General features: G+C 48.4%; 1 protein-coding gene and 1 non-coding gene across 2 annotated transcripts in view; one reads left to right on the top strand and one right to left on the bottom strand.

Moving 5' to 3' along the window:
- The window catches only part of LOC147269878 (NACHT, LRR and PYD domains-containing protein 3-like), a 15,190-nt gene extending 12,984 nt beyond the window's left edge, over window positions 1-2,206 (top strand). The window contains 1 exon segment of the mRNA XM_086204886.1: window positions 126-2,206. Within this exon segment, the coding sequence (XP_086061012.1) occupies window positions 126-132 (7 nt within the window). The 3' untranslated portion in view covers window positions 133-2,206.
- Window positions 2,207-12,198: 9,992 nt separating this feature from the next.
- Window positions 12,199-12,270, bottom strand: trnaa-agc (transfer RNA alanine (anticodon AGC)). Its single transcript has one exon. It is a non-coding gene; the product is annotated as a tRNA-Ala (tRNA).
- Between the last annotated feature and the right edge of the window lie 448 nt (window positions 12,271-12,718).

Raw genomic sequence — 12,718 nt, 5'->3', positions numbered from 1 at the left:
TCCTGCAAGGTGGTGCCTGAGGCCTCCATCAGACCTCCTGTGTCTTTAAACTGTCCCACTATGCTGAGCGTTTGCTTCCTGCTGAGGCTCATAACCACCACATCTTTTTGATTTCTTTTCTCCAGTCTCTAGACACCAGCCTGATGGACTTGAAGGTGCTTCACATGTGGAGTTTGTCTCCTGAAGGACGAGCTACTTGAGTGCGTCCTTGCTGGTCTCTCCCTGCCCAGAAAAGGAGTGTTGAGTTTCCCTGTGCAGCTCCTGAGCCCAACCAGTGGAGGTTGATTCCCTGAGGCTCAGTTCCCCAGACAGCTTCAAGATTCAGGCTTTCTCAACTTTTCCAGATGAAGGTTGTTCCTGATTGTCTCTTGTTTGTATTCCTGCTGACCCCTGACCTTGGTAACCCTCCTGATGAAGGTTGTTCCTGATTGTCTCATGTTTGTATTCCTGCTGACCCCTGACCCTGGTAACCCTCCTGATGAAGGTTGTTCCTGATTGTCTCTTGTTTGTATTCCTGCTGACCCCTGACCCTGGTAACCCTCCTGATGAAGGTTGTTCCTGATTGTCTCATGTTTGTATTCCTGCTGACCCCTGACCCTGGTAACCCTCCAGATGAAGGTTGTTCCTGATTGTCTCTTGTTTGTATTCCTGCTGACCCCTGACCCTGGTAACCCTCCTGATGAAGGTTGTTCCTGATTGTCTCATGTTTGTATTCCTGCTGACCCCTGACCCTGGTAACCCTCCTGATGAAGGTTGTTCCTGATTGTCTCTTGTTTGTATTCCTGCTGACCCCTGACCCTGGTAACCCTCCTGATGAAGGTTGTTCCTGATTGTCTCTTGTTTGTATTCCTGCTGACCCCTGACCCTGGTAACCCTCCTGATGAAGGTTGTTCCTGATTGTCTCTTGTTTGTATTCCTGCTGACCCCTGACCCTGGTAACCCTCCTGATGAAGGTTGTTCCTGATTGTCTCTTGTTTGTATTCCTGCTGACCCCTGATCCTGGTAACCCTCCTGATGAAGGTTGTTCCTGATTGTCTCATGTTTGTATTCCTGCTGACCCCTGACCCTGGTAACCCTCCTGATGAAGGTTGTTCCTGATTGTCTCTTGTTTGTATTCCTGCTGACCCCTGACCCTGGTAACCCTCCTGATGAAGGTTGTTCCTGATTGTCTCTTGTTTGTATTCCTGCTGACCCCTGACCCTGGTAACCCTCCTGATGAAGGTTGTTCCTGATTGTCTCTTGTTTGTATTCCTGCTGACCCCTGATCCTGGTAACCCTCCTGATGAAGGTTGTTCCTGATTGTCTCATGTTTGTATTCCTGCTGACCCCTGACCCTGGTAACCCACCTGATGAAGGTTGTTCCTGATTGTCTCTTGTTTGTATTCCTGCTGACCCCTGACCCTGGTAACCCTCCTGATGAAGGTTTCTGCTGCATTCAAAGAGAACTTCTTGACATGAACTTTTTTATAGACTTTACAACGACGTTAAAATGAAACAGATGTTCGATTCCCAAGAACTCAGGTTGTCAAAGGTTGTTGAAGCTGAGCTGAAACGAATCCCTTGGGCCAGCAGACGTTCTCTTTTCTATCCATGTTAGAATTAAATAGATGAGGACTCCCAACTCCTTGAACCGTTGAGCAAAGGAAGTCAGAAGTGAGGTTCATCTTGAAAGAGTACCAAACTCCATGTGACGTTAAAGAGAGACAGGATTGAGGTCTGTCCTCCTCAGCATGGATGAGGACTGCAAGGTAGTGATTGGATGATGATCCCTTAAGGAGTGAACTGACACACTACAGTAACTGTGTCGGCACTGTTTTGACACTGTGTTGGCCACTCAATAGCGACCCCTGCAGGAGTTCTCAATCATTGCAGGTAAACAAACTGAAAAAAGATGGAAAAGCTTCCATACTGCTAACCCAACATCAGCCTGTGAAATAACATTTAATCGCTCATCCTTTCCTTCAAATATTATCTCATTATTGTAGAATTTCATTTGTTCAATTTGTTTGTGTAAATGCTGAAATGAGTCGCTATGTAAAATGGAGCAAATTTGTCTATAAAAAAATTCAGAACTGAAATTTTCAACTTCTCTATGGAATTTTGTGAACTTAAGTGTTGAATCATATAAAATAAAAGACTAAAAAGTGATTCATTTCTGCATTTTTATTGAGGAACACAAGTTCTGTCAGGTCCATTCACGTCAAGAAACACAGAGATGATAATGTGCTTGATTGTTTATTCTAGTACAAACTGGTGGTACGGCTCTGTTCAGAGGAGTCCCCTGAGAATTTTTCATGAGCACCATGAAACTAGGGACCAGCAGCATGAGGGAAGGTTCTCCCAGTTTAAGACTGGAAGAGCAAACATACCCCCGTGAACAGAGCAGCAACATGACATGGAATGAACTATGCCATGTATACACGACAAGGTGGAGCTGGGGAGGTGGAGGGTAGCAAGTTGCGAGCAGGAGCAACTGTACAGGAAATGGCAGCAGATAGCAGCAGGCAGAGCAGCATAGCCAGAAGCTAGCAGAGCGCTCGTTGAGGCCGGGTGACATTTAAGTTGAGAGGGGCCAATCAGAAGTGAGGGATTTGATCAGCTGATGCGGAGCAGCTGTAGATAAGCTTATTGATCAGTTTGATTGATGGACGGGAAAGCCAATAGCGCTTGACTACCATGGCCTGACAGAACGAACGCTAACGCTCGATTTTTGGAAGTGTCTTTGTTCCAAGGCGATTTCTTCTGACACCGGTTCCCCTGCCTTAGAAAAACTCTTTCACGGGGTACAGATGAAGATGTGAGCATGACAATGGAAGATATCAGAGTGAGCTGATAAAGGTGGGGATGTGTTTTCTGGTTATTTTTCCAGTATTGTAACAGGTCCTTGTTGCAGGAGTGGACAGCGGTGGAGAGGAAAGAGAGCTTCTTCTTCTTCTTGACGCTTCTTTAAGAAAAATAGCACTTTTTATTTGTCCTTTTTTTTTCTAAAATTTTTCCTCCAAAAGGTGCAAATATATACAGTGTCCCAAAATAAAGTCAAAATGCAGAATTTAAACTCAGTGAAACAGAATATCAAAATGCAAAAATAAACAAGCTTTAACTTTGCCAGGCTAAATCAAAAATGACCCTGCACAAAACTAAATTAAAGCCAACTGCTCAGTACCTTCCACACCGACGTCTACACCAAAAAAAAACCCGCTCTGGAGCGTTCTACAGGGCTTTTATACCCGCAGCTCCTCCCCACAGAAGAGCCCAGTTACAAAATTAATCAATTTACTAAATAAAATTCTAAATGAGAAATAACAACTAACAGAAAAATACCAGAATATATAAACACCTGAAATCATTTTCAATAACCAAAATCCCCTCTACACATAACAAAATATATTTTCCCCAAAATGCATAAAAACACCCCTGCTCAAATAGTATTGTAACGGTCAATAGAATGAATCACAGGAGCAAGTCTGGTCCGTACTGTCTCCTTTATTGTCAACCAAACTCCCAGTACAAGAAGCGGAAAAACCCAGGCCCGCCAACTAAATTGACCAGGCATGCAAAAATGGCAACCTGCCTAAGGTGACCCTACACAACAAAATGGCTGCAATACAAAACTCCACAACATAACATTGGAAGAACGCTACATTGCCCCCACCTAGCATGATTAGCTGTCCTCAGCAATCCAGCCGTCCACAACAAAGTCTCTCAAATGCTGTGGAAGTCTACGCTGTCTTTGAGACCGAGGCTGCGGGACTGGATCAATGCTGGTGGTCTCAGGGGAGGGACTCAACGAGGACTGATTAACATCATCTGGGGGCACTGCAGGGGGAGCCAAAGGTTGGTAAGGGGCCAGCCGATCTCTGTGGAGAACTACCACCCTGCCCCTTTGCAACAGTCGTACCCTATACACCACATCCGACAGTCTTTCAAGGACAGTACAAGGCCCCACCCAGTGGCTGGAGAGTTTCGGGGAATGTCCCTTCTTCCGGATGGGGCTATAGACCCACACTTTGGAGCCGGGAGTGAAGTCCTGTCCCTTACTACAGAGGTCATAAGCCCTCTTCTGTTGGATTCCAGCGTTAGTTAGGTGTTCCCGGGAAAGCTCATGGACCTCCTGCAGGCGCTCAACTAGGTTGAAAAAGTAGTCTAGTCCAGGCTCCCCTTGAACCTCCGGCATTGGAGGGGACCCAAAAACCAGATCCACCGGGGTGCGCAGTTCAACATCATAGCAGCAGGAGTACACCGCGTAGACTCCTGCACAGTGGTTCTTTACGCCCAAAGGACCAGAGGGAGGTGACAATCCCAGTCCCGCTGCTGACGGCTGGTGAGAATGGCGAGCTGTGTGGCCAGAGTTCGGTTGAAGCGTTCAACCAACCCGTCACTTTGAGGGTGCAATGGAGTGGTCCTGGTCTTCTTCACCCCCAGCCGCTGGCACACCTCCTGGAACACCTTAGCCTCGAAGTTCCGTCCCTGATCACTATGGAGTTCCTCTGGAACTCCAAATCTGCAGAAAAACTCATCCACCAATTTCTGGGCAGTTGTGGCAGCACTTTGATCTGGAACTGCGTATGCCTCGGGCCACTTCGTGAAATAATCCATAGCCACAATGACGTATCGGTTCCCTTGGTCAGTGATGGGAAATGGGCCCAAGATGTCCACACCCACTCTCTCCATGGGTGCCCCCACTTGGTACTGTTGCAATGGGGCGTGTGAACGACGGGTGGGGCCTTTCTGTGCAGTGCAAGAATCACACCGGTGGACAAACATTTCAAATTGCGCCTGCACCCCGGCCAGTAAAATCTCTGCCGCAGCCGCAATAGAGTCTTAGTAACACCGAAGTGCCCAGTTCCCACCGAACCATGGACCGACTGGAGGACTTTGTGCCGCAGACATTTTGGGACCAGGAGCTGCAAGATCTCCCGCTGTCCATTAGGGGAGCTCCAACGCCGGTAGAGCTGCCCGTTCTGGAGATGAAAGTTGGGCCACTGTGAATGTAGAGCCTTGGTTTCAGGATCCAGTGCAGACACAGTTGACCAGTCTGGGCGTTGTCCTGCCACCACCCAGGAGTACACCCGGGAGAGGACTGGATCCTGTTGCTGGTCCCGCTGGAGCTGCTGAGGATCGATGGTCACTTGATCGGTAGGTACCACCAAACACTGCAGCGCCGCTACCTTGGTGCACAGATGGCCCTCATCTCCTTGTTGACAGAACCGACACCTCTTTTCACATGGTCTACGAGACAGGGCGTCAGCGTTACCATGAAGTCGCCCGGCTCGATGCTGGATGTCAAAGTCATAGTCTTGTAGACTCTCTATCCACCTGGCCAGCTGCCCTTCAGGTTCTTTAAAGTTCAGCAGCCAGGTTAGGGAGGCATGGTCAGTCCTTAGCACAAACCTCTGGCCATACAAGTAAGGCCGGAAATGACGTACAGCCAAGATAACCGCCAGCAGTTCTCGGTGACGGGTGACGCAATAGTTCCTCTCTGGCTAGCTGAGGGAGCGACTGTAGTATGCAACAACCTGCTCACCATGCTCCCCCTCCTGTGAAAGCACAGCCCCGAGACCCACATTACTGGCATCAGTGTCCACAATAAAGGTCCTCTTTGGGTCTGGATAGGCCAACACAGGAGCCTTCACTAGGGCACCATGCAGATGGTTGAAAGCTGCGGCACACTCCTCTGTCCACTGGAACACATGACCTTTCTGAGTCAACTTGTGGAGGGGGCTTGCAATGGAGGCAAAGTCCTTGATGAATTTTCGATAATAAGAGGCTAGCCCGAGGAAACTGCGTAGCTCTGCAATGTCCTTGGGGGTTGGCCACTCTTGGACTGCAGTCACCTTTGCTGGATCGGTGGACACTCCTTCCCCACTAAAGACATGACCAAGGAAGGAGGTCTGCCTCCGGAACAGATGGCACTTCTTGGGGTTAAGGCGGAGCCCAGCTTGGCGGACAGCCAGGAGAACATCCTGCAAGTTCTTCAGCGCACTCTCGAAATCTGCAGCATGTGCTAGCAGGTCATCGAGATAGACCACACACCGGGTCCGAGGGATGTCAACTAGGACTCTCTCCATTAACCGCTCAAAGGTGGCCGGAGCATTACAGAGGCCAAAGGGCATGACCTTGAATTGCCACAATCCTTGGCCAATGGAAAAAGCTGTTTTGGGGCGTGCTTCGGGAGTCAGCTCCACCTGCCAGTAGCCGCTTCGAAGGTCTAGGGAGCTGAACCAGGATGAGCCAGAGATGTAGTCCAGGGCATCGTCGATGCGTGGCAGGGGGTACGAGTCTTTGCGAGTAATGTCATTAAGTCTGCGGAAGTCCACACAGAATCGCCAGGTGCCGTCCTTTTTCTGAACGAGAACCACAGGTGCTGCCCAGGGACTGTTGGACGGTTCAATGATACCCGCTCGCAACATCTCTTCAATCTTCTCCTGTGCTGCTAGCTGCTTGGCAAGGGGTAGGCGGCGTGGCCGGAGGCGTACAGGACGGGCCTCCCCAGTGTCTATGTCATGGAGGACAAGATTGGTGTGGGTACAGTCCTCATCTTTGGCAGCAAACACATCAGCAAACATGTCCAACAGTGTTTTTAATTGACATTGCTGTTCAGTCCCCAGTCCCTGGCAACTCCGAGCAAAGGGGTCGGCGATGGCTTCACTGGTTTCCGGGGATAGCGGCTGCACCCTTGATGGTGGCTCCTTCTGCGGTGCTGGCGGTTCCTTCTGTGGCGCTGGCGGCTGCACCCGTGATGGCGGCTTCACGACTTGGCATGGCTCAGGATCATAAGACTGGTGAAGAGCTATGGTACCGGTGTTCAACAGTAGGGTGGCTTTGGGCACATCCACCACAGCCCCCCACTCACTCAAAAGGTCAAGACCAATAATGCAGGGATCTTGGATGTTAACAAGCCAGAACTGGTGATGTACCTGGAGGTGGTCCACAGAAACCTTCAGCATCCTAGTACCCAACATCCTTGCCTGGTCCCCAGTGACCGTTGTAATGTTCTGGTCGGTGGATGTCCAGCCCTTGGGACTCTTGCCACTGGAGCTCGGCAGAGTTCCTGGCTTAATTAAGGAAATAGTAGAACCAGTATCCACCAATGCACGACATGGGGTTCCTTCAATGACACAGTCCACATAAAGTCCATGAGTGTGTCCCAAGCAGCCAAGGGGCATCATAGATGTGTTAGGTATGGTAGTAATTTCAGTGGATGGTAGCCCCCCCTCGATGCCATCCCCTGCTAGTTTAAATCCGGCTGTTGACTTAGTGGTGTTGGAGCAGGACAAAAGCGAGCAATGTGGCCAGGGGCCCCACATCTGTAACATTCACCGTCACTTCTCCTGGAACGGTGTCGCTGCGGGTTGGTTGTTGTACGACGGGCCTCGACCACATCACTATCGTCACCCCTGGCTTGGTTAACACGAATATCATTGCTCCGCCCAGAGCCTTCGGGACACAGGACATGCTCCACCCGCTCTGCTTCTTTCAGTGCAGCTTCAAGTGTGGAGGGAGAAAACAACCGCATGTGCTCCCGCAGCCGTCCTGGTTGTAGTCCTCAGAGGAAAGCCTGGACAGTGAGCTCCTCCTGGACACTCTCGGTGAAATCGGGGTGCCCACGGCGAGTGTAACTCCGCAGGTCTGCAGCGTATGTACCTAAGCTTTCTCCGAGCTCTCTACGGCACTTTGCTAGCCGGTCTCGGGCATCATCTACAAAAAGGTGACGGTCAAATCGACACTGGATAGCCCCTTTAAGCTTCAACCAATCTCGGAGCTCAGCTGGGCGCAGATCTGTCAGTATCTGCAATGCCTTCCCCTCTAATGAAAGAGCAACATGTCCGGCTGTCTCCTCATCAGACCATCTATTAATCTGTGCAGCCAGTTGAACTTGTAAAAGAAAAGTGTCAGCAGGCTCTTCCCCATTGTAGCGATGAAGCTTAATCATAGACTGTCCGTGAGGCTGTACGGGCTGGTTTACTGGTCCTATGGCGGCCCCCATGTGTTGACTTTCGGCTGGGACTTCATTCGCCCGGAAGCAGTTCCTCTCTCCCCGGTCCAGCTGAGACAGCCTCGGCGCGCTGTCTAGCATCACTTCCCGCCTCTGTCCACTGGACCCCGTCCACGTACCTTCTCCCATACACTGCCCCTGGCCTAATGCAAAGTCCTCCGTGCAAAGCTGTCGTCTCTCACCCCGGTCTTGGCGAGCGGGCCTCTGTTGCCCCGCGTCCCGCCACAGCACAGAAGGTTGGGGTGCACTAGCTCCGTCAGGACGACCAGCAGCAGCACTCTCCGGATCATTTTCACCAACTTTCCAGGGACCCTCCCTCAAAAGTGCCTCAAGGCTGGAGATCATGAGTTTCACTTCTCGTTCTGAAGACATCGCAGAACACTTCTGACACCAGTGTAACGGTAAATAGAATGAATCGCAGGAGCAAGTCTGGTCCGTACTGTGTATACAGTGTACGGTGCATACAGTATGCACCGCCCAGAGCACGCGGAACCCCCAACAATTGCGCCTTGGAACAGTTCCTCGGCTTCGCCCGAGGAAGAAGGGAGTGTGTGATGTGCTGGTGAGTCTACAGAAAACTGAATGTGTTTGTAAAGATTGCTAAAAACATTAAACTGCAAAAACGGTGGTGTGTGTAAGTGTGCTTCGTTACCAGTACAATGTTTTAACAGATGAGGGAATGTTTTAGAAAAATGGCGCGTGTTGAAAACGCGAGTGATGAATAAAAAAAATAAATGTGTTGAACATGCTGGTTGGCCACCCCTGCACACTCGAACACATGCTGGTGAGACTGTATGGGTAACGATGTAGTGTGGAATGTGAAAACCAGGTAAACCAAGACAGAAACTGAATGTAGATGAAGTGCTACTCACAGCAGTAGGTCAGCTGGTGTTTTTATTGTGCCGGCAGATAGCTGCCTATGCGCTTGCGTGAGTGGCTAGGTGCGCGCATTTGGCGCAAGCGTCACGGCTCACTCCATGACAGTCCTGTGTTCTGGGGTGTTGCTTTCAGCCAGGTAGCGTTGGACTTCGCTCATTGAATCGGCTGTAGTATGAGAGGTCATCTTGCTGTCCTCAACCTCCATATCAAGAGGTTTCCAGAGAGGCCCTAGCAAATATTTAAGAGCTAATTCTTTGTTCATCATGAGTGTATCATCACATGACAAACTGCCACAGAAATTCACAAAGAAACACAAAGAAATGTGTTTTCATAGCTGGTTGTGATCCATGTGAGGAGCGAGGCTCTTCCTCTGCTGGCTCAGGCTCATGGCTCCTCATTTCAGCAGCTCACTCCCACTTCAGTCTCTGGACGGCTTCAGTTGCTTTTAGTGGTGGTGCAGTGGTCAGCACTGTGGCCTCACAGCAAGAAGGTTCCCGGTTCGAGTGCATGTTCTCCTTGTGTCTGTGTGGGTTCTCTCTGGTACTCCAGCTTCCTCCCACAGTCCAAAGACATCAAGAGGGGACGAGGCTGATTGATACTCTAAATTGACCGAAGGTGTGACTGTGAGTGTGAATGGTTGTCTGTCTCTGTGTGTTGGCCCTGTGATGGACTGGTCACCTGTCCAGGGTGAACTCCGCCTCTCGCCTGTAGATGCTGGGATAGGCTCCACCCCCCGCGACCCTTAATAGAAAGATAATATAGATAATAATAAGCAGAAGACAATGAATGAATAATATACTATCATATCATATCATATCATATATCATGACAGGACCCATGAATTCATCCAAACCTCACATTTCTTAAACAACCTTCCTGCTTGCTAGAACATTCAAGGGTGCAATGAGCTTCAGGAACTCCTCAGTGCCTCATTTTCAACAGTGGCCGGTGGCTGCATGTCGACCACAGCCTCATCCACTGCTTGCTCCCCCCCCCATGATGGGAGTTAAAGAAACTCAGCACAGGACAGGGATAGAAGGCTTGTTTCCTTGATGTGGGCTTCACCTCCACTGCTGTCCACATTTAACTGCTGGCTGATGCTGGTCCCCTGTTGAAACCTGGACCAGACCAGGGACCTTCAGACCTTCAGTCTAACGCTGTTCCAGCATTGGATGAAAGAGACTGGTGCTCTCATCTTCTTCAACATTGACTTGTTCTACCAGGACAAGAGAATCTGAGCTTGGATGTCATTTAGCAGTCAAAGGCTTGTTAAACTGGTCAACATCAGCTGGTGTTCACTCTGATGATGTAGCGATGGTCTGGATTCTTCCTTCTGGAGCACCAAGCTGCTGGGAAGAAGCCTGATGATGTCAGAGTTGTGTTCAGTGGCTCCTGCTGGGTCCATTTCTGACAAATGGGCTCCAAAGAGTTCAGCTGTTTAAAAGGCTCAGAGAAAGCAGCACATCTTGGTGGTCAGGAGACGAGGTGGCCGAGTGGTTAAGGTGATGGACTGCTGATCCATTGAGCTCTGCAGGCGTGGGTTCCAATCCCATCATCGTTGTAGGAGACTTTGGTTTCTGCTTTCTAGATTCTGGAACGACTCTGAAGTGTGAGGCTTTTCAAGAGGAGATCCTGCAGCACCAGAGAGCTGCAGTTCCAGTACCCCACAGCACCACCTACTGAATTGGATGATAAAATGCAGTTCTGGGACTTTGGTTTTTGGTGACAGCACCACCTATCGAATTAGATGATAGCAAATTACTCCTTTCGAACTACAGTATGAAAGGTTTATTCCACCAAAATACTACTTCCTGTCCTTTAATTTCTGACAACTGTATAAAAGGTTTATTCCAATTCCTCCAAAATACTTTTTTTTATAGTATTAAAGGTTCTTTCCACCAAAATACTTTCTAATTTATAGTTTTAAAGGTTCATTCCACCAAAATACTTTCTAATTTATAGTTTTAAGGGTTCGTTCCACCAAAATACTGCTTTCTGTCCAATTTCTCAGTTTTAAAGGTTCCTTCAGTTGAGGGCTCCTGGTTCTGTGTGAGGGGTTGAGGGTCGATATGGGATGATGAGGAAGATTTCATGTCACGATGGTCCTGCTAAAGTAACTGTGAGTCATGATATCAAACAATGTCATCAAAATACGCTTGAACTCTTAAAATGGCAATAAAATCTACGGAATCATTTTACCACAAACACTTTTATAGTGTTTTTGTGAGCATCATTTTTCAAACATTATAACATAAACTTTAAAAAGGGTCCATTCACTAACACTCTTACTTGAAGGTAGTCACTGATATCAGTAAACAGCTGATAAAGATTTGTGTTCATGTTTTAATTCTCTACTCTGACCTGTGCTGAGACACTGGACCAGAGAGGAAGACCTGCTCAGCCTCCTGCATGGACCAATTCTGCAGCTCAGTGATGACGACGAGGGATTCAGCATTGAGTTCATTTTAAACTTTTTGGAGGAAACAACTGTAAATTAACCAGCAGTTACTGGTGATGCTTCACAGTTTCCAAGCTCAAACGGCCTCCTGCTTGTTGGACTCACAATTTCCAAAAAATGTAGACATCAAAAGTCAAATCATGTTTTTGTTTGGTTTTGTGTTGTTTTGTTTTTTACTGGAGGAAAACTTCAAATTGTGATGATGTGTCTGACTTAGAAACTGAACCCCCAAAAATCAAAGTCTCCTTCTTCTGTGCCGTGATCTCTGAGCTGATCATGATTGATCTCATCAATAATCCTTGGCAGCCAACCAGTCACACACAGCCCCCCCACACACACACACACTGAGACATGCAGCAGCTCACAGTAACTGCCTCCGTCACACAGCAGATAGACTCCTTTCTATAACAAGATAAGCAGTAGAAATGGATGGAAGTGATGATGAACTGATGAACAGGTGATTTGTCCAAAAGTCAACATCAGATTCATTTCCAATCTGTGGAAGCAGTTTCATCTTGAGGTTCCAGGTAAGACCAGCCAGCTGTGGGCTGACACACATCTCTTCAGGAGCACTTCTATGCTCCAAACTTGCCAGGTTGAATTGTGTCTGTATTCTGAGGGCAGCAGGAGGACGGAGGAGTGAGGACACACACATTTGGAACTGAGAGCAGCTGTGTGTGGGATTTCCCCAGCAAAGATAAAACCAGCTCCTTCATGCTGGCTATGAAGGCTCACAGTCACACTGACCCTGCTACAAATACTTTGATATGCAACAGACAGGTTTCTCTTCTGGTAGTTTGTTGTCAACTGTTGTCACATTTATGGATTAATTTAGCTGTTAAGATGAAGGCTCCAAAGGACCAGCTGGAGATGCAGAGGATTGAACCCGGGGCCTCATACATGCTAAGCATGCGCTCTACCACTGAGCTACATCCCCTCTGTCAGAGTCACTGTTTAACTGATGCAGCAACACAAACACAGACACAACATTTTTATTCTTCATTTTAGAAAAAAAAGGAAGTCAGCCTGTGATCTCAAAGGCTCTGTGATCTCAGTAGTTTCCCCTCCCCACACAGCCTTAGACCACAGAGGCAAGTCAGGCTCCAGGAAGCTGAGGCTGCTCCGTTCTCAGTCCAGTCCAGAGTGAAGGTTTCCCTCTCTGAAGCTTTACAATCCAGCCCAGATCCTCTCTGACTGGCAGGAGTCTTTGACCAGGAAATGAGAATTATATTGAACGTATGCTCATCCTCAGAATGAAGTAAAAGTATTTGTGTTCCTAAAATAATGTACAGATGCTAAGATCAATTATTAACATTGATTGACAGCTCTAAACTGACCCATCATCACTATACAGTTGCAAACTGAGGACTGGAATATTTAGAAAT

This window comes from Aulostomus chinensis, chromosome 1, assembly GCF_037954235.1.
Source record: "Aulostomus chinensis isolate RoL2024-O1b breed Wild chromosome 1, RoL_Achi_v1.0, whole genome shotgun sequence".
Classification (NCBI taxonomy): Eukaryota; Metazoa; Chordata; class Actinopteri; order Syngnathiformes; family Aulostomidae; genus Aulostomus; species Aulostomus chinensis.
Note: the sequence above shows the minus strand (reverse complement) of the source record. Positions and strands in the feature narration are given on the sequence as shown.